Source organism: Propithecus coquereli, unplaced genomic scaffold (genome assembly GCF_000956105.1).
Source record: "Propithecus coquereli isolate 6110/MARCELLA unplaced genomic scaffold, Pcoq_1.0 Scaffold7, whole genome shotgun sequence".
Taxonomy (NCBI): domain Eukaryota; kingdom Metazoa; phylum Chordata; class Mammalia; order Primates; family Indriidae; genus Propithecus; species Propithecus coquereli.
Genome location: NW_012153062.1, coordinates 9,289,252 through 9,311,990, shown reverse-complemented (window position 1 = coordinate 9,311,990; position 22,739 = coordinate 9,289,252). Strand labels below are relative to the sequence as shown.

The window sequence follows — 22,739 nt, the reverse complement described above, 5'->3', positions numbered from 1 at the left end:
TCCTGTACATTGGTATCTGTTGGTGGAGATCGAATATTTTCTTTTGCAGGTGGCTTTTCTTTCTGATCTTTCATGGTTCCTGTGTTCTTTCGTTGATTCTTTCTCATCGGGCTACTTTGTCAAGGACTGGATGTGCTATGACTGGTTTATGAACTTAATTTTGGGGCTCCAAAGGGATGTATGTACTTTTTAAAATATGAAATAAAATACTCCCAACTGGAAAGACACATACCAACTAAAAGATTTAACAAAAAATAATACAGCTGAGATGGTGAACCCCTCCCAAAATTGGAAGCTCGTGATGTCTGAGAATAGAGCCCCTCGACCAGCCCTGCCCTCTTCTTGCTCTTCTCAGCCCTAAGAATGAGGTTTAAGAAATAGCTTTCAAATCCTCATAGGGCAAGAGTACAATAAATGTCCTGGGATCTGCTTTCCTTTTCTCAGGGAGTAAAAAGAAAGAAAAGCTTATAAAATACAAAAGGAGCACAACTATTCTTTCCAGTGCTCAACTTTATAGAACAGTCATTATTCCCATGTAATCATTGCTATGTATAGACTTAGAACTCTTCTCCTAAAATAAAGTAGCAGCCTGACATCTTAAAATAAGAAAAAAGATTTAACAAAAAATAAGATATCAGTTAAAATAGCCACAAAAACTCTAAAATGTCTAGGAACTAAGCTAAGAATATAGAAGACCTTCATAAAAAACTTTTGAATGTCTAAGACATAAATGACATAAAAGGCATTTTAAATAAATGGAAAGACATTTCCTGTCCTTGGATGGCACAGAATTGATATTACAAAGATGTGTAGTCCCCACAAATTACTTTATAAATTGAAAGCAATATTTATAAAATTCTAATTCAATTTTTTGATAAACTTTTCCTAAAATTTATATAAAGAATGCTTGCTTATGATGGTAGAGAGGACTAGAATGGCCTGTGGGGTGAAAGGGAAGCAGGGGCAGGGGGAGAAGAAGGAAAGGCAAGGCTTTGCATAAACTGATGGCTGATGTTATACTATTCATTGAGGAGCATGGACAATTCAACCCTCTGCTCCTGAGGTTCCCCTCTCCCGACCAAACACACCCACACACACACAGTCACCCCAACTCTATGATGTCTTCTAATTTCCTTTATAGGGTGTAAGTCAGATGCTCTATTCAAATCTCATCCTTTTTTCCATTTGTAAACTTTTAAATCTCTTTGCAAATATTTCAATTATATTTTACAAGTAGGAAAATTTTTAACTCTAAATTTCACAAGTGAGAAAATCATTAGCTCTAAGATTTATCATCCCTTTGTTTAAAAAACAAAAATCTAGTTGGAAGAATTACCCTTAACATGTAGGAACATAAACTCCATAAGGCCAGGCCTCATCTGTCAGCTTCGTCCCTGTATCCCCAGAATGGAAATCAGCAGCAGGCACATGTCAGTAAATGCTCAAAAGAATGCATGTGTGCAATGGAGGGATGAGTGAATGAAGAAGTATAAATGCACATTTTAGCCATGTGCTAACGTACATGGGCATCTGATGTGCTTGGAAAGGGCCTGAGACCTTTGAATTACATTTATTTCTGGGCATTTTTGACCATAATTTGAAAGACTGTGACCAGTAGAGGAGAGGGACCAAAAACGTTGTATGAGGCCTGGCTGAAGGTATGCTTACCCTCAAGGTGAGAAGACTCAAGGGGACATGAGAACAGACAGCAGATACTTGAAGGGCTGCCACGTGAAAAGTTTAAATGGCTTCAACTTATCCCATATGTACTAGAAGAACAAATAAAACCAACAGCACAACTTTTAGGAAGGAATATATTAGCTCATACAGACCCAAACTTTCAAAAAGTCAAGAACTTTCTGGGAACGTCATATTAGTGAGTTTCCTATTATTGAAGATACCCTTCCAGAAATTGAATGGCCCGGTAGAGGGGAGACTACAAGAAAAATCCACATGTCATGAGAACCATTTGTTCTTTACATATTAATAATTCCAGGCAGTGATAAAAATCAAACAATTCCTGCCAAGAAACAAACAAATGCATTTAAAATACAATGTCAGATATAAGTTTGAAAAAAACAAAGCAGTGTAAGGAGAATGTGGGAGATTCTGCTTCAGAATAGGGTGGTCTAGGAAGTGCTCTCTGAAAAGTTGACATTGGAGCAGAACAAAAGAACTGAGAGAGAGAGGCATGTGGCTACCGCAGGAGGAGCAGTCCACCCAAGGGAGCAGAAGAAGACAGCATGTAAGGTACAAAAAACACAAGGGGAGTGGCCCCTTATAGTTTTTTCTTGCTTGGGTCCACTTTTAAGGCTTGAGATAAGCATTGACCCAAATCAAGCATGTATCATCAAGTGTCCTGGAGCGTTTGTGCTCCCGTGAATGTTAGGTGTCTTAGATTTAAGTGTTCAGCTTTACATCTAACTTCTCAAGGTTAGGACCAAGAATTTAATTCTACAGTGTCTTGGAACCTGGGACCACATGAATTACTAAAGCAGTTGTTATTTCTTTGGTGGCACTTCCAATAAAGGCATAAAGTGTTTTAAACATCCTTAGTGACTTTTTTTTTCATCATGTAATGGCAAGTTCAAAACATTAGCTTTCCGAAGAAGTATTAGAAGTAGCGGTAATATTAGGATCAGCTCCTTTAAAATAGAATTGACATCTCCCTACTCAAGGTATTTTAGTTTTTAAAAGCTGGTGAGATTCTTTGCACTGATACCCAAAGCTGGGGCTATATGACCTTAAGTTCAAATGTATTAGTTTATTGTTGGGATGTTGATGTTAAATTTTAGAATATAGGTACTCGGTATTAGACTCAGAAAATGCTTATTGCAAGATGAGACACTGTTGTAGAAATATTCCCTTCTGGAACACTTGTGTGCATGATTGTATTGTTTAGTCACTTTATTTTAAATTTTTAGAAACTCTGTACTATCAACCACAAACTTTTTGTCTAATAAACAGTCTGTCAACTGCATCATTTTACCTTGTAAGAAACCTCTTATGCTTACTAGAAGTATAAAGCCTGGATTTTTTAAAATAATTTCAGCTAGATCAAGTCAATTTTAATAAAAAAATTAAATCTTTCCCCAAAACTTCAAGCAGAAAACATGGACTCTCCCATATGCTTTTAGTGTGATTTTAGGTAAAACACATGGCTTTTCTGAGCCCCAGTTTTATAAAATGAGCAGGATAGGCATCACTTCCATTTCACAGATTTATTGTGAAAAGAAAATGATGGTAAAATAGAAATTTATTATATTTAGTCTCTTTAACTATAGACTTCAAAATACCTCCTCTTCATCTGGGACATCCCCCTATAGTCAAAAGCATGGTTAGTTATGTCTCTTGCAAACAGAGATTGGGAGAGGTCTAGGATCCAGGACCAAATGCCCAAATTCCTATAGCTACCTGCCTCCTTTTCCCAGAAGACTTTGCAGGCACTATGTAGGCATAGACAGAGGACAAGAACAGGCAAAAGAACATTTAATTAAAGCTAAGGCTCTGGCCCCAAACCTCACTATTAGTGTCCTGGTGAGCTAGGCCAGACCTCAGATAATTCACAAGGACTTCCTTTGCCTAAGCTCTGAAAATCTGCATACCTGGACCAGAGAGGGGAAGAGGGAATGAAAGAAACTTCCTTAGCTTATTTTTCTACTCTTTAATCTCTGCCATGCTCAGGTCAAGAAAAGGGGAATCTGGGTAAAGAAGAGGCAAAAGGGAGAGAGGAGGGGGAAGAGAAAAGAGGGGAAAGAGACTGACTTCTTATGGATTCTCCGTAAAGCTTGTCTGAGCTGTCCCCCTTAGGCCCTCCCAGGCACCATCAGCTTCCAAAAGAGAGGCAGCTTTAGACTTATCATATCACACCAGTTTTAAGGAAGAAGAGAGACTTCAAAATGATGACTTCCAACAGAAGCTCTAAAGAGAAAGTCCAAACAGACTGACCCCAAGGGAGAGTCCCTGCCACTTGAACTCAGAGGCTCAACCCCTTGTGACACCAGGGTTTAATACTTTCCCTCAAAGTTACCATCTGTACTAGCCCTCTTTCTCCTAGAAAAAAATGAGAAACAAAGAAGAATCCTGAGTTCTCCCCAGACATCAGCCATTATCTGGAAGATTCAGAAAAAAGGAAAAATGCCAAAATGAAATTCATCCTATATGTTAAAAAATCAATTTGCCTGGAATGTGTATAGAACCTATCTTATCCAAATTAATGGTATTTCTGGAGTCCAAATAATCTTAATTTCTAAAAAGCATAGTAACTGAAAAAAATTCGCTTACTATCCAACACACAAAAATGATTAACAATTGCCATGACCTCTGCCTTAACTGCAAGCCATCTATGATGTCACAACAAATTACAGCCATTCTCTTATGAATGGATACCATCTATTCCTCCACATAGGAAAAACACAGTCTGGCAGTTGACACCATCTCACTGACTGAGTACTATAGCAAATTATTCTTCAATTATTACAGTAAATTTCTAAAGTAATCATTTTTGAAAAATCCTTTTAGAACAATTTTTTGTTTGTTTATTTGGATGCTTCTAGTATTGAGAAATCTGTATCTTTGTGCTGTTTATACATTAAAGATAGTCCAGAGATTTATATTTCTCTATGAACTCCCCCAATTTCTTTTATCCCACTCCTGCTCACAGATTTATCAGTACACTGTAGGGTGTCTAGAGATAAGTCATCTGAGTACAGAACTAAGATTTCAGTTCCTGGGCATTGCTTCAAAAAGAGCTTTTCCTATATTATTTTAAGAGCATAATTATAGATAAATATTTCAAATTCTTCAAACAACTGAAGCAAATTTTCTCTGTTATAAATCAAAATATATGTTCCTAATGTTTATCCATAGCTTTTATATATCCATGAATTTTCTCACATAGTTTTACTTTGAGAAGGATGTTTTCCACTTAATTCATATGTCCTTATGGCTTACAGAAAAATGCTATGAAGCAGAATGAAAGGAGACTGCTTCTAATCTCACCCCACCTCTTCATTTTTTGAAACTTTTTTTCCTAGTTCCTTATTTGTCCTGGAGCAGCTTTCTTCAAATGAAGATGGAGGAAAATATGCAATGTAGATACAACTAAAATACAGGAAATAAAAGCATCCTTGATGTCTGGAAAGTCTATTTGAGGCTAATCAGGGGTTAAATAAATTAGCATTGATAGTATGTATTGTTACCTCACTCTCAGAAAAGTTAGTGTGTCAGTATTTACAGTTATAGGAGCATTATATTTATTAAGCAAAATATCAAAATGTAGAGATGATCCTAATGTAGATGTGATGGTTTCTTTTTTGACATAGGAATAAAGGGATGGTGCCTCCCAAATCTGGCAATCTCTTTGTGTATCTCAAATGAGTTAGCATTTAACTCTCTGGCTTTAGTAAGAATCACTAGGCTGGTATCACTTGGCAATTTGTAGGATGTGCAAAATGAATTGTTTCATCTCAGAGGAAGGTAGCTTGAAGCCAAATATTTCCAGATGTTCACTGGCATCTGATTGTATGAATGTGTGCACTTGCCATGGCTGTGGTTCTGTGGTTTGTTCTCCTTGCTGGGGGAGAGTGTTTATTTTTTGTTTGTTTGTTTACCTAATATTTATTGCATACCTACTTTGTGCCAGGCTATGAAATCAAAGCATAGGGCCTGCCTTTAAGGAGCTTATTGTTCCTTATACTATTATTTGTTCTATACAATAATGACATAGGAAATTATGCTTTAGCTTTTTCAGTGTTTAATCCTTGTACCAGAATAATGGCATTTTGTGTTCCTCAAGCATAGAAATTTTTGATTTTGCAGAACTCAAGAAGATTTGCTTGATGTTTGGTTTTTAATTATGTATCAATGGAATGTATAGAAAATGTACTGTTATACTTTACCACTGAGAAAAGTCATAAATTCAAAATTCAAGGTTTTTTTTCCAGAATATTATGGGGTACATAAAGCCAAATGTTTTGGCTTCATGAATTGCTTTTGTACAATTTGAGTCAAAGTTATAAGTGTGTCCATCACCCAGATAGTGTGCATTGTACCTGTTAGGTGTGAATTTACCCATCCCCTCCTCCCCCTCTCCCATCTGCTTGATTTTTGTTGAATTTTACTACATATGTACACATGAGTGTTGATCAATTAGTTCCATTTTAATATTGAGTACATGTGGTGTTTGTTTTTCCATTCTTGCTATACCTCACTTAGAAGGATGGTCTCTAGTTCCATCCAGGTTGTTACAAGAGGTATTAGTTGACCATTTTTTATGGCTGAGTAGTACTCCATGGTATACATATACCACATTTTATTAATTCATTCATGTGTTGATGGGCACTTGGGTTGTTTTCACATCTTTGCAGTTGTGAATTGTGATGTTATAACCATGCCAGTGCAAGTATCTTTTTGACAAAATATCTTTTTTTCCTTTGGTTAAATACCCAGTAGTGGGATTGCTTAATCAAATGGTAGGTCTACTTTTAATTCTTTGAGGTATCTCCATACTAATTTCCATAGAGGTTGTACTAGTTTGCAGTCCCACCAACAATGTATAAGTGTTCCCTTCTCTCTGCATCTACAACAGCATCTGTTATTTTGAGACTTTTTCATAAAAGCCATTCTCACTGAAGTTTGGTGACATCTCATTGTGGTTTTGATTTGCATTTACCTGATGATAAGAGATGTTGAGCATTTTTTCATATGTTTATTGGCCATTAGTCTATCTTCTTTTGAAAACTTCTGTTCACGTCTTTTGCCCACATTTTTATGGGGTTGTTTGATGTTTTCTTGCTGATTTGCTTGAGTTCTTTGTGGATTCTGTTTATTACTCCTTTATCGCATGTTTGGCATGCAAATATTTTCTCCCATTCTGTTGGTTGTCTGTTTGCTCTATTGATTGTTTCCTGGGCTGTGCAGAAACCTTTTAATTTAATCAGGTCTCATTTATTTATCTTTGTTGTTGCTGTGATTGCCTTTGGGGTCTTCTTCATAAATTCTTTGCCTAGGCCGGTATCTAGAAGAGTTTTACCAACCTCTTCTTCTAGAATTCTTATAGTTTCTTTCCTTAGGTTTAAGTCTGTTATCCATCGTGAATTAATTTTTGTGAGTGTTGAGAAGTGTGGATCCTGTTTCAGTCTTCTATGTGTGGCTATCCAATTTTCCCAGCACCATTTATTGAATAGAGATTCTTTTCCCCAGTGTATGGTTTTGTCTGCTTTGTCAAAGATCAGATGGCAATATGAGGATGGTTTTATATCTGAGTTCTCTGTTCTGATCCGTTGATCTATATCTCTGCTCTTGTGCCAGTACCGTGCTGTTTTGGTTACTATAGCCTTGCAGTGTAGCTTGAAGTCTGGTAAAGTGATGCCTCCCAATTGTTCTTTTTGCTTAAGGTTGCTTTGGCTATTCGGGGTCTTTTCTGATTCCCCACAAAGCATAAAATGTCTATACCACCCAAGATGATTTACAGATTCAATGTAATCCACATTAAAATACCAACATCATTTTTTGAAGAGCTACAAAATTCTAAGTTTTAATGGACTCATCCCTCCAATCCTTTGGATTTTTTTCCCAAGGACTCCATGACTCAGAGGTACCAGAGTATTTTTTTTTCTTTTCCTATTGTTGATGGGGAAATGAGCAACCAATAAATACAGACTTTTTAATTCAGCCCTTATATTTACTAATAAACACCTTAAAATTTGACAATTTGCTTTAGACATTTTTTTTCTCACTTTACTATCTGGGTCTAAACTTCCTCCGTACATAATGTGTTGTTTCCTGGCCATCATGTAAGTTTTAAGCATCATCACCATTAAAAGGAAGAGATGATCCAGACAGAGGAATATTACCCAGTCTGAAAAAAGTGAGCTTTTCAAGCCATGAAAAGACTTGGGGGAACTTTGAATGCGTATTGCTAAGTGAAAGAAGCTAATCTTAAAAGGATACCTACTATATAATTCCAACTATGTTACATTCGGGAAAAGACAAAATTATAGACACAGTAAAAGTATCAGTGGTTGCTTGGAGGGGACAGAAGTGGGAGAGATGAATAAGCAGAGCACAGAGGACTTTCAGAGCAGTGGAACTACCTGGTATGATACTGTAATGGTAGATACATGTCATTATACATTTGTCCAAACCCACATACAACACCAAGAGTGAACTCTAATGTAAACTGAGGGCTTTGAGTGATTATGATATGTCAGTGTAGGTTCATCAATTGTAACAAATATACCCCTGTAGTAGAAGATGGTGATAATGGGGGAGACTATGCATGTGCAGGGGCAAAGAGTGTATGGGAAACCTTTGTACCTCCCTCTCAATTTCACTGTGAACATAAAACTTCTCAGAAAAATTTAAGTCTTAAAAAGAGAAGATAGCATATGCACAGCAGGCAGGAAATGATGCCACACACTTGCAGTTTTGTGTTTCCATTTCCCCTGGAGACAAGGACCTTGTTTGTCCTGGTGATAGTGACACAGCATGTGGGGTTCTCATGGATGTCTATTTTTGTGCTCTAGTGGTGATTGCCCCCAAACACGCATGTAGTGAACTTGAAGAATAAAAAGACTTGTGAGTAATACCTTTGCTAAGAATGAAAGCATTCAGATGTTTACCGCTTTAGAACAATTTACCCTGCCTTTTCAGGTCCTTTTCTTTCTCACTGGCAGTCTTTTGTACTTAAAATATTTTCAGTAGTTAGTTTTGAAACAAAATCTGCATTTTCAGAGTTATCCTATCATTGATGAGGGTAAATCTCATGCCTTTGGAGGATGGGTACTTTTTTTGTCCTCTAGCATCCTGTTTCTTGGAGAAAGTGCTTAGTCAAGTTTATATATTAACTGATGATGCTTAATCAAGTTTGTATATTAACTGGTAACTTAGTGAATGAAAGTTAATGCCCTTCCCTTCTATTTCCATACCTTTAGGAGGAATGGATCTATCTCAGAAAGGAAGAGTGACCATCCATTTTTTCAGTCTTTTTTCCCCTCTCCCCAAATGCAACCTTTTGCTTCTATCTCTGGAACCCACAAGGTTCTGACCTAGTAGCTTCAAGTCCCAAATGAAGTTACTCCTATTCCATGAAGCCTTCCCTGCTTACTCCAAGCCTAAGCTCTTACTGTACTTACCCCACCATTCACTTGGTGTACATACTGCCTTATTTGCGCTCTTGTTTGACTTTTCATATGGCTATTAGTGTTTCTCCAACAAGATTGCAAGTGCTTTTAGAGTAGCAAATACTGGTTATGCCTCTTTGATTTTCTTATGGTGCTTAGCATATCTATTCAGTAAGTTTTAGTTTAATCTGTCCTTAGTATCTCTGAATAAGCCCTGGGGAATACGTTTTGGGGATATATTTCTTGCTACATCATTCTTAGCTCAAAAAAGAAAACTTGATTTGTCCTAACAAGCGGCAAGTCTGAAAGATCAGCTTGAGAGTAGAACCCCTTGGTATCAGCTGTATTTGAATCTATGGGGTAGAGGGAGGGTGAAGGATAAAGTTAATAACCTTTATATTGGTCCAGCTGCCTTTTTGTGGCTCCACTGTACTTGTTCAGATCAAACTTGGTAAGTTAAAGCACTCTCTTTTTAAAGAATAATCCACAAGCTAAATCTGGAACCCACAAGAATCTGGATCAGAAGTTAACATGTTGGAATGATGCTATCTGGTTTATCGTCCATTGAAAATTTTCTCATTTACTTCTTTTTTCTGTGATAATATAGTCATAACTATGATTTAAAGTCCAAACTGGAAAAATAATTTTGGGGTTCTAGTTTATAGAAAAAGAATAATGGACTTTATTGATGAGGAAGTAGGAAAATAAGTATTCTTGTATTCTGTTGGTGGGAGGTGTGTAAAGAAATTCTACCGGCCGGGCGTGGTGGCTCACGCCTGTAATCCTAGCACTCTGGGAGGCCAAGGTGGAATTAGAGATCAGGCATTAGAGATCAGCCTGAACAAGAGCGAGACCCCATCTCTACTAAAAATAGAAAGAAATTAGCTGGACAACTAAAAATATATATAGAAAAAATTAGCTGGGCATGGTGGCGCATGCCTGTAGTCCCAGCTACTTGGGAGGCTGAGGCAGAAGGATTGCTTAAGCCCAGGAGTTTGAAGTTGCTGTGAGCTAGGCTGAGGCCACGGTACTCTAGCCAGGGCAACAGAGCAAGACTCTGTCTCAAAAAAAAAAAAAGGAAGAAAGAAAGAAATTCTATCTTTTTTAGTGGAGAGGGAATTTGACGTTGTTAAGTTTGAGCACTACCCAAGCAACCCAATGCTTCATAATGTTAGTTTGTCTCAACTAATTTTTATGTTAAAATATACACATACACACTTCTGGAAAAGATGGTAAAGCAAGTATTACACTTTAAAACACTTCTGTTTAATGCATATCATCATGATAGATAAAATATAAAAAGAGATTAAAAAAATGCATGCGTGGACTCAAAAATAAGATGAACATTTCTGTGGAGCACAAATGGAATACTGAGTGAGGCTGAATCAATTGCTGGGCTGTTGTCCAAAGCTAAGCAATAGCAGCCAGGAGCTCAGCTCCTGCCAATAAAGGAACTATAAATGCACCAAGCAAGATAAGAGATTGAGCCTGGTCACTGTTTGAAGCCAAAGTCTCCCAGTGCCAAAAGGAAGCTGAAACGAATGGTGATTAGCTAGATGCTAGAGCTAGTGCTTCCGAGGAAACTGTACATCCAGGATGGCTCCCAAGCAGGAACTGAGTCAGCCTACCCACTGTCTCCCTGACTGGATCTGTGAGATCTTGACATCACAGTGGAACATCAGAACACCATGATAAGGCCTAATGGTGGACTGGGTGGCTGGGTGCAGGAAACCACAAAAGTACAATTGACAGAAACAGTAGATAGCAACCTCCTACTCAGACTTCATCTACCACCGAGAACACATGAAGAATGCTATGTTAAGAAAGGCTTTAACAAAATTTGTATCTCTCAGAAGTCTGTTCATGTCTTTTGCCCACTTTTCAATGGGGTTATTTATTTATTTATTTATTGCTGATTTGAGTTCTTTGTAGATTCTGGATATTAGCCCTTTGTCAGATGTATAGTCTGCAAGTATTTTCTCCCATTCTGTAGGTTGTTTATGTACTCTCTTGGTTATTTCCTTTGCTGTGCAGAAACTTTTTAGTTTAATTAAGTCCTATTTACATATTTTTGTTGTTGCTGTATTTGCTTTGGGGATCTTAGTCATAAATTCTTTGCCTAGACCAATGTCCAGAAGAGTTTTTCCTGTGTTTTCTTTTAGGATTTTTATGATTTCAGGTCTTACATTTAAGTCTTTAATCCATCTTAATTTAATTTTTGTCTATGGTAAGAAAAAGGGATCCAGTTTCATTCTTCTGCATGTGACTATCCAGTTTTCCCAGAACCACTTATTGAATAGGGCGCCCTTTCCTCAGTGTATATTTTTGTCTGCTTTATCAAAAATCAGTTGGTTGTAGCTATATGATTTTATTTCTGGGTTCTCTATTCTGTTCCATTGATTTATATGTCTACCTTTATAGCGGTACCCTGCTGTTTTGGTTACTATAACCTTGTAGTACAATTTGAAGTAAGGTAATGTGATGCCTCCAAATTTGTTCTTTTTGCTTAGGATTGCTTTGGCTATTCGGGCTCTTTTTTCATTCTTGTGAAATTTAGGATTTTTTTTCCTAATTCTATGAAAAATGACATTTGTGTTTTGATGGGAATTGAATTGAATCTGTAAATCACTTTGGGCAGCATGGACATTTTAACAATATTGAGTCTTCTGGTCCGTGAGCATGCTGTGTGTTTCCATTCGTCTATGTCATCTATGATTTCTTACAAATTCCTAACAAACATGAAAAATACTCAACATCACTAATCATCAGGGAAATGCAAATTAAAACCACAATGAGTTACCGCCTTACCCCTGTCAGAATGGCCATTATTAATAAGCCAGAAAACAATAGATGTTGGCATAGATGTTGTAAAAAGGGAACACTTATACACTGTTGGTGAGACTGCAAATTAGTACAACCTCTATGGAAAACAGTATGAAGATTCCTCTAAAAACTAAAAGTACACCTACCATTCAATCCAGCAATCCCACTACTTTGAGTATCTACCCAAAGGAAAAGAAGTCATTATATAAAAAAATACACCTGCACCCAAATGTTTATTGCAGCACAATTTACAATTGCAAAGATATACAATCAACCTAAGTGTCCATCAACTGATAAGTGGATAAAGAAAATGTGATTTTTATATATATACTGGTCAGCCATAAAGAGGAATGAAATAATGTCTTTTGCAACAACTTGGATGGAACTAGAGACCATTATCCTGCATGAAGTATCTTAGGAATCAAAAGACAGATACCACATATTCTCACTTATAAATAGGAGCTAAATAGTGGGTATATATGCTCATAAAGTGGTGCAATGGATATTTGAATCTAAGAAGGGAGAAGAGGGGAGGGATAAAAAATTACCCATCAAGTACAATGTACACTATTCTGGTGATGGGTACAGTAAAAGCCCTGACTTCAGCATTATACAATTCATCCATATAACAAAAAACACTTGTATCGCCTAAATCTATTCAAATAAAAAATTAATGCATAAAATAAAATGCAGAGGATTACAAATAAAAAAACAAAATTAGCAATTGAATACTGATTCACTCAGGATGAAATTAAGTTTTGAAACAGCTGACAATGAATTTAAAATAAATATATTTAGAGTGGTCAAAGCGATTAAGACATAGCTTCTACCAAGAAGTAATGAATTAAACAAGAGTTGTAGAAGAAAGTGGAAGAAATGGTGGAGCCATTTTTGAAGCAATATTTGAAGAAATATTGGCTAAAAGTTTCCAGAATTGAAGAAAGTCAAGTCCTTAGTTCCAGGTATGGAGCAGGATTAATCCACATACCTTCGAAATTAAAGTGAAAATGTAAAAATCTGGGATTAATGGTAAAATATTAAAGCTACCTTAGAGAAAGACAGATTTCCCACTAAAGAACAAAATCAAACTGATAGGACACTTCTCACTAGGACAAAAATATAGGCCAGGGAAAATAGAATAATATTTTTAAATACTTGGGGGGAAATTACTGTCAACACAGAATTTCATAACTTACCAAATTATTATTCAAGAATGAAAGCAATACAGACATTTTTAGATATACCAGGTATATGGATTTCCCACCCACAGACCCTTATTAAGAGATATTAAGGAAAATCAAAAGGAAAATGAACCCGGGGGAACATATAGGATCTAAGAGAACTGGTAACATATAATTTAATAAATATATAAACAATCACAATTAACTACAGATTATAAAAATGTGTGTCTCAAAATAAAGCTAAAGCAAACTATGGGAACAACAAAATGGGGTAGTTTAGTGGGTAGTTGAAACATTTTTGGGAGGGGCATAGAGATACTAAAAAAACTTCTTCTAATCGTACATTTTAAGAAATGAGATAGATAACCTGTAGAAAAATAAAAATACAGTCTACATCTTCCTAACTAGCTGAGGGAGGGCAGAAATAGGAGATATGGAAAAAGTTATTAACATGTGGGAGAAGGCAGGAAGGAGGAGGAAAGAGTATAAATAAAACTCTAAAATCTAGAAATAAGTCCAAATGTCCAAATATGAGTGAGCTAAATAATGTAATGTATTAAGTTCACTTGTAAAAAGAAAAAGGTGATTGATTTAAATTTGTAAAAATTCATAAGGCAGACACCTAAAAAAAAACACCGCAAAAGGTGAAAAATAGAGATCAAAAGATAATATAACATGAAAATACCAGAAAAAAAGTCGGTGGAAAAATGTTAATATTATACAGCATTTAGCCCTCCTATCTTCAAGATGCACTCTTTATCTAAACAAGGTATATATTTGAATTTTAAAACATGCATAGATTCTTGTAACCACCACCACAAATAGGATACAGAACAATCTCAGCACCCCAAGGGTTAAATACTGGGGGGAAATTACTGTCTCGTGCTGATTTTGCAGGGAACACCCCAACCGTTAACCTCTGATCTGTTCTATTAACATATCCCTATCTGTTCTCTGTCTTGTTTTTCAGAATGCCATGTAAAATCAGATAGTATGTAATCTTTTGAGACTGACATGTTTTTTAATAGCAAAATTGTCTACATGCACATCATCATGGAATGTCCTTAGTAAATTATAGCACATCTATAGTGTGTAATTCCGTGGCACTTAGAATGAAGTAGATCTCCAGGTGCTGGTGTGTTAATGTCTCCAAGACATACTATGAAAGTGAAAAACTCAAGGTGCAGAAACAATACATATAGTAAGATCCTATTTTTTTACATATCATATGTATGTAAATGCACAGATATACATCTGGAACAGTATACACAAACTTACTGGGACCCTAAGGAATGGCAGTGGAATAGGGAAAGGGAGAACTCTAGCTTCTGTGTTAAAAAGAAAAGACAGGACCAGGCGCGGTCACCCAAGCCTGTAATCCCAGCACTTTGGGAGGCCGAGGAGGGAGGATCATTTGATCTCAGGAGTTGGAGACCAACCTGAGCAACATAACTAGATCCCATCTCTACAAAAAATTAAAAAAATTAGCCAGGGGTGGTGGCAGTCACCTGTAGTCCCAGCTACTCTGAAGGCTGAGGCAGGAGGATCATTTGAGCCTAGGAGTTCAAGACTCCTTCACTCCCACCTGGGTGACAGAGTGAGACCCTGTCTCTAAGGAGAATAAAAGCATCTCTCTGATGGTATAAATTTGATAATTACAATTTTAAGTATATTTGATTCTCTTCCTAGGTTTTAGCAGCATTTCAGGGTAGATTTGGATGGGTTGTTTACTTTTTTAAGGAAATTTGAATTTTTACTTTGCATTTCCCCTGAAAACACGCCCCTGCCCCTAGAAAGCAAAAGCAAGAAATTCAGTTTATTTCATTGACTTTAGAATGGAGGGTCTTCAAGATACTTTTTTTCTTTTCAAAAACAGCCGTTATGTTTTCTCAGCATGATTATATGCAGATGAGAATTCAAGAATCTAAATTTTAGTGAGCCCATTTCTCCAATGCCTGCATCTCTTGGGTTTCTTCTCCTAAAGTAGTACATAGATATTATCACAGTCATGGAACAATTTTACATGAACATTTTTTTTTCTGCAGGGACTTTTAACTGGAAAGCCTTGAGGAGCATTTATACACTTTTGTACCGTAGATGCGATTCCTAAAGATCTAGAGGCCGTCAGGTCAAATCCCACCCAGTCCAGTGCCCTCTCCCAGTTTTGTCAAATTCCTAGAAGGGTAAGGTTCTCACAGTCCCAGTTTCTGTTTCCATGGAAATTGTGTAGATTATAGATTTTTACCTGTTCCATGCAGTCTTTCCCTGTCTATACAATTTTGATCCAATCATGAAATTGCTGTGATTTCTACAAAATTCACACATAAAAGGGATAGTATGTTGGGGGGGTGGGGGCGCGCACACACACACACACACACACACACACACACACACACACACACGGCATGCCAGCACGTTGGGGATGACCTGAACCTGAGGGCTCTGTAGAGCTGATGGGGCTGGGGACGCCCACACCTAAAGCACTTTCTTAGTGTTGCACCAGCAGCCTGGAACCCTATAATTATTCTGTTGAAATTTGTTTTTCAGCCTTTGTTTAAGGCTTGTTTTGCACCCTGAACTTTAAGTTACTGGGTAAAGGTAAAGAGAAGTAAAGTGTAGGTTTAACTAGGCAAACTTCTGAAAAGGGCAGAAAAGATGAAACAAAAACTTCCAAGTTATTACAGGCTGCTGTTATTTACAAAGATAGGGCAAAAACACTCTTTACCTTTAAAAAAAAAAAAAAAAGCCTGTCTGCCTTATTTTTTTCTGTTTCTTTCTGAGTATACCTTTGAAAATACTGATCCTTCTCCCAGTTCTTCCCAATGTTGCAGTGTTCAGAGACACTGTTTCTATTTTTTTTTTTTCTGTCTCTGTAGGACATGAAGAAACACTGTTTCTATTAAACATGGAGATAACTACCTCTCTCCTTTAGCTATTTTACTGTTTAAGTCTTCATACTCTTGGACTCCTTACCCTGGCTGTTTCTTTTTGTAGTCCTGTATTAGGCAACCTGGTCTCACATTCTTTTGGAATTCTACTTGGAGCTGCCTCTCTGCTGGGGTCTTTTTATGATATGTTCCCTCAGCAACATCAGCTACTGTTCTTAATGACTAAATTCCAGTATTTTTTATTTCTGCTAAGTGCTTATTGCTGAGTGATGAACCACTTTTGGAAAATAGATAGTTGTCTTTATCCTCCTGGGATTTGAGTAGGCACATTTCAAAACCTTATCTTCACAAAGACTGAAAGAGAAACATAAAATCAGAAGACTGAAAGGAACTTCTGGAGACTGTGTACTACCCTCCTACTGCCCAGCCATCCTAGCAGAATCTTGGTGAAATGAGAAGAAAGGGGGCGGGGGAGGAATGGAAGAACACTAAGCTGGAAACAAACAGAGGTTTCAGTTCCTGTTCTGCCATTTCCTAGCTGTGTGAACTTGTGTAGGTCACTTAAATTTTCTGAATCTGGTCACTTTCTTCTGTAGAATGGAGAGAATGTGACCTACCTCCCCAGCATGGCAGACCTCAGACAATCAGATGTTTTTGTGTAAAATAAGAAAAGGTATACCTAACTGTGTGTTTGCACACGGTTGAGTGAGAGGTGAGCAAGCTAGATTTTAGCTTACAGCTTGTACCCGGGCACCCTGGTATAGTGCATAACCTGAAATCCTATACAGCAGCCAAGTTCCCAAAGTCTACTGTCCTCTGCCACAAGGAGCAAGCCTGGGGGAGGGCCTGGACAAGGAGACAGTACTGGGGCCCACCTGGTTGCTTGGCAGGGACTTAGCACTTTTAAGAAGGTGCCTGCCTTTTTACCTTCTAATTAATCTTGGTTTTACACTTACTCTTCTTTTCATCACATCATTAACATATTAACATATTAGTTTAAGGTATCACCTTGGGGAATGTGCTCACAGAAGCACATTCCTTTTCCCTGCTGGTCTCCAACCCCCACCCTGTGCCTATTTCACAGGTTGTTGGAACATTAAATTAAACCATGAATGGGAAAGCACATGGAACATGATCCCAAACACTGAAGTTCTTAGTTGCTTCTCTTTAACATTCCTTCAAGATATTCTGGCATTAGTTTAGGCTTTCTCCTACTGTTTGGTATTCCAGAGGTTTCCAAAGTAGGGTGTTCAGCCCCCAAGAAATATGACAGATGCTCCATTGAAATGTGACATAAAAATGAAAATTTTATTTATATGTATTTTAAACTTAAAGAAATAGCTTTTATAATATTTGACATATTGATTGATAAGGATATATAGTAATTATAAGTAGACATACATATACTAGATGGGCATACTCAACCTTTTCTCTCTGATATAGGTAAGTAATAAAAATGTTTGAAGACCACAGCTCAGTTCTCACATCTCTGTACCCTCTAAATAGAATTGCATTTGTTGTTCTTCCCTGAATTCTTTTTATTTAAATAGTAAATAGTTTCCCGATTTATCTTCCAGGACAGGGCTTTATAAATCTTGGAGTGAAACATTCTCTCCTCACCTAACCTCATTTCTTATTATCTGCATAGGACATGAGAAACAGCAAACTTTTTCCCTGAGATCTGACTTATTTGTGTCAGATAACTTGTTATTTAGAATAAAGTCAAATTGGTGTCCTTTTGGTTTAATCCTAGACATTCAGTAAAATAAAATAAGAATGTGGGCTGTGGGTTCAGGTGGTCCTGGGATGGAGGACATTAGGCAAATAACTTAACCTGAGTCCATGCCTCAGTCTTCTCATCTGTAAAATGGGAATAATAAGAATATTAATTATTAATAAGAATTTAGACAGCAATTAAAAGAATCAATACCCATGACATTATGAGAATAGTGTCAGTTGCATATTAAGCACAACAGAAGTTTACCGCTGTCATCACTATAACCACCATCTTCATCCCTAGGTGAGGTGTCTTTCACCTCCAGACCAACAGAACCCCAAACTGGAAGGAGTAGTGGCAGTTCTGGATTCATTCACTTTCTCAACAAACATATACTGGTGGTCTCTCATGTACCAGTCACTTTACAAAGTGTTGGGTGCTTCATTCCATTGTCAACCTCGTGCTTCTGTGTGGTGGGTTGCTAGTTCCCTTGTTACCCGCTTATGGTCACATTACAATGCCGTAGCAGTCCACTTTGCAGTGGGTTCCGTTTCTACTTCTACAATCAATGTAAAGGGCTTTGATGCTGCACAATCATTAAACAATTTGCTGTTGCAGAATCACCAAACACTATGGATTTCTAGCCATTTGACATTTTAAGGTACAAATAAACTTTCCCTGTGTTATTAATTCCATATGTCATTGCCATATATTCCCTGGTTATTATCCTTCCGTTGAACTTTTTGTTTATAGTTCCACCTTACATGGGGCTCTTCCTGGGCATGATTCCTCCAGGTTGATTCAAGGTATATTCTGCCTCATTCTACCTCATCTTCAGAGAGGCTACATTTTCTCCTTCCCAAATTGCAATCTTGTGAGTCTGCTGGACATCATTATGGCTTAATATTCTTTTCAAAAAATTGAAGCATTGGTAGAAGGATAGTGGTTCTCAATGTAATATATTATGTGCATATCTAGCAAATTTAGAAACAATTATTTTACTGTTAAACACTTCTATATTCTCTCTCTCTCTCTCTCTCTCTCTCTCTCTAAAGAAATGTTTTTCTCTGAAAGCTCAGTAAAATCCCCATTATATTAAAGCCACTCATGTTGATCTATGCATATATTCTGGATATGGGTAGAAAGAAAAGGGAAAACAATAAAGACAGGATTTTCTTTCAGGTTTCCTCCTTCCAATCCTTTTACTTCTCACACACAAACTGCTATAATCTTGGGGGACATCCAATTCAAGTTTAAGTCTGATAAGGTGATATACTTCCCAGACCAATAACTGATTCTTCCAGGCTCTGGTGAGACAAGAAATGCTATTTTCAAAACACACATGAATGTTCTCTGAATATTTACTCTGTTGTGAATTGTTCTGTGACCTGACAAAACTGCTGTTTTGTGTTATAACTTAGACATGATGAAGAAAGTCAGATATTTCATTTTTCCAGCATGGGGGCTAAGAATAAAATCTTGGTGCTGGAATTGAACATGGTATTTTCCAGGCAAAGGAAATGGACATTTATTGGATGTTATTGCTGCTTTCTGTGCACTAATGACATTATGAAAGCTCTTTGAGTAATATAATTTGAAAATATTATTTCTGTGTTTCAGGTCATGCAAGACAAGATAATCTGCCTTCCGAAAAGAGTGCAGCCTGCTCAGAACCACTCTTCCATTTCGAATGTGTCTCAAGCGGTTGCCAGTACCACCCCACTGCCTGCACCTAAACCATCTCCTACTAACCCCGTCACTGTGGAGATGAAAGGACTGAAGACAGATTTGGACCTTCAGCAGTACAGTTTTATAAACCAAATGTGTTATGAGCGAGCCCTCCACTGGTATGCCAAGTACTTCCCTTACCTTGTTCTCATCCATACCTTGGTCTTCATGCTCTGCAGTAACTTTTGGTTTAAATTCCCTGGTTCCAGCTCCAAAATAGAACACTTCATCTCCATCCTGGGGAAGTGTTTTGACTCTCCTTGGACCACACGGGCTCTATCTGAAGTGTCTGGGGAGGACTCGGAAGAAAAAGACAATAGGAAGAACAACATGAGCAAGTCCAACACCATCCAGTCTGGTCCAGAAGGCAGCCTAGTCAACTCTCAGTCTCTGAAGTCAATTCCTGAGAAGTTTGTGGTTGACAAATCCACTGCAGGGGCTCTGGATAAAAAGGAAGGTGAGCAAGCGAAGGCCTTATTTGAGAAGGTGAAGAAGTTCAGGCTGCATGTAGAAGAAGGTGATATTCTATATGCCATGTATGTTCGCCAGACTGTACTTAAGGTTATCAAATTCCTGATCATCATTGCATATAATAGTGCTCTGGTTCCCGAAGTCCAGTTTACAGTGGACTGTAATGTTGACATTCAGGACATGACTGGATATAAAAACTTTTCTTGCAATCATACCATGGCACACTTGTTCTCAAAACTCTCATTTTGCTACCTGTGCTTTGTAAGTATCTATGGATTGACGTGCCTTTATACCTTATACTGGCTGTTCTACCGTTCTCTAAGGGAATATTCTTTTGAGTATGTCCGGCAGGAAACTGGGATCGATGATATTCCAGATGTGAAAAATGATTTTGCTTTTATGCTTCATATGATAGATCAATATGACCCTCTCTATTCCAAGAGATTTGCAGTGTTCCTGTCTGAAGTCAGTGAAAATAAATTAAAGCAGCTGAACTTAAATAATGAGTGGACTCCCGATAAACTGAGGCAGAAGCTACAGACAAATGCCCATAATCGACTGGAATTGCCTCTTATCATGCTCTCTGGCCTTCCAGACACAGTTTTTGAAATCACAGAGTTGCAGTCTCTAAAACTTGAAATCATTAAGAACGTAATGATACCAGCCACCATTGCGCAACTCGACAATCTCCAAGAGCTCTCCCTACACCAGTGCTCTGTCAAAATCCACAGTGCAGCTCTCTCTTTCCTGAAGGAAAACCTCAAGGTCTTGAGCGTCAAGTTTGATGACATGAGGGAGCTGCCCCCCTGGATGTATGGACTGCGGAATCTGGAAGAGCTCTACTTGGTTGGCTCTCTGAGTCATGATATTTCCAAAAACATCACCCTTGAGTCTCTGCGGGATCTCAAAAGCCTTAAAATTCTCTCTATCAAAAGCAACGTTGCCAAAATCCCTCAGGCAGTGGTTGATGTTTCCAGCCATCTCCAGAAGATGTGCATACATAATGATGGCACCAAGCTGGTCATGCTCAACAACTTAAAGAAAATGACCAATCTGACGGAGCTGGAACTGGTCCACTGTGACCTGGAGCGCATTCCTCACGCTGTCTTCAGCCTGCTCAGCCTCCAGGAATTGGACCTGAAGGAAAATAATCTGAAATCTATAGAAGAAATTGTTAGCTTTCAGCACTTGAGGAAGTTGACAGTGCTAAAACTGTGGCATAACAGCATCACCTATATCCCGGAGCATATAAAGAAACTCACCAGCTTGGAACGTCTGTCCTTTAGTCATAATAAAATAGAGGTGCTGCCTTCCCACCTCTTCCTGTGCAACAAGATCCGATACTTGGACTTATCCTACAATGACATTCGATTTATCCCACCTGAAATCGGAGTTCTACAAAGTTTACAGTATTTTTCCATCACTTGTAACAAAGTGGAAAGCCTTCCTGATGAACTCTACTTCTGCAAGAAACTTAAAACTCTGAAGATTGGGAAAAACAGCCTATCTGTACTTTCACCGAAAATTGGAAATTTACTATCTCTTTCCTACTTAGATGTAAAAGGCAATCACTTTGAAATCCTCCCTCCTGAACTGGGCGACTGTCGGGCTCTGAAGAGAGCTGGTTTAGTTGTGGAAGACGCTCTGTTTGAAACTCTGCCTTCTGATGTCCGGGAGCAAATGAAAACAGAATAACTTATTTTTCTTTAAAGTTTGACTGAAACACGCTTCTACCAAATACAGTATGAATAATTAGGTAGTCTTAATGCTTTTCCTATTTTATTTTTATTTTTTTTCTTTACCCACACAAAACAAAATGTACACAAAGATTGAGTAAGGAGTATGTATTTTTTAATAAAAATTTAATTGTATTTTTTCAATATTAATATTTTAAGTTTTGTTTGTCTTGGAACCTAATATCTATTATTGTTTTCTACTGATAGAAACAGATGGTTCCATCTGTTTTTTGTTTTCGTTTTTGTTTTTCAGTTCATTCTTGCGAAAGGGAGGGAATTGTAAGTTGCATGCTTTGGGCATTTTTTTTAAATAGAGGGAGATATTTTGCCAGGGTCATTTTTAGCTTGTTTACACCTGTGTAGGGTCCTCATTTTTGTGTTTTCATTGTGTGTATACCAAGGCATCTGTGCTAGTTGTTTTAATACCAGCTGCCTTCTTTACTGGCCAAGTCCTTCATTCTACAGAAAACACTTCTCTGGAGTATAACTTCACATAAGTGCATTGTCACAGAGTATTATTTTTGAATTTTCCCCCTGCCTCCAACAGAACCCGTAAATTGTGTTATTTCATATACCTGACATCTATAGTTATCCTTTAGGCAAGACTTTTGTAATTGGGTGAAGAAAATAATCTTTAGTGGTTGGCATGCTTGAATTGGTCATTTATAATTTAACTGATTTGCATTTTTACCAGTATTTTTTAAATATTTCAAAACTAAATACAGAGGCCCTCCCCTACCTTTAATCTCAATACTGCTGTGTAATACTGGTGAATGACCTTAGAGAACCTAGATTTATTTTAATATTGCAGCAGGTAATTAAATTTAAAAATCATAGAATTAGAAGCCTGGTTTTGAGTAATTTAATTATCTTTGATATCTTGATATGTGGATGCATCAGATGGGAAAAATTTCACTACTAAAGTGCCCTGTCAAAGAACTGGTGTGCTCCAGTCAGGCTGTCTCCCTTGCTCGGGGCACTGTGGCAGTCGTAATCTATTCAAATTCTGCCTGTTGCACAAAATAGTCCACTTATGTATACAGTCAGCCCTCCATATCCATGGATTCCAC

General features: G+C 37.5%; 1 protein-coding gene across 1 annotated transcript in view; it reads left to right on the top strand.

The window, feature by feature from the left end:
* LRRC8C (leucine rich repeat containing 8 family, member C) overlaps positions 1-21,819 on the top strand; it is an 87,653-nt gene extending 65,834 nt beyond the window's left edge. The window contains exon 3 of the mRNA XM_012661154.1: positions 19,355-21,819. Coding sequence (XP_012516608.1) covers positions 19,355-21,628 — 2,274 coding nt within the window. The 3' untranslated portion in view covers positions 21,629-21,819. The remainder of the gene's footprint in view (positions 1-19,354) is intronic.
* The last annotated feature ends 920 nt before the right edge of the window (positions 21,820-22,739 follow it).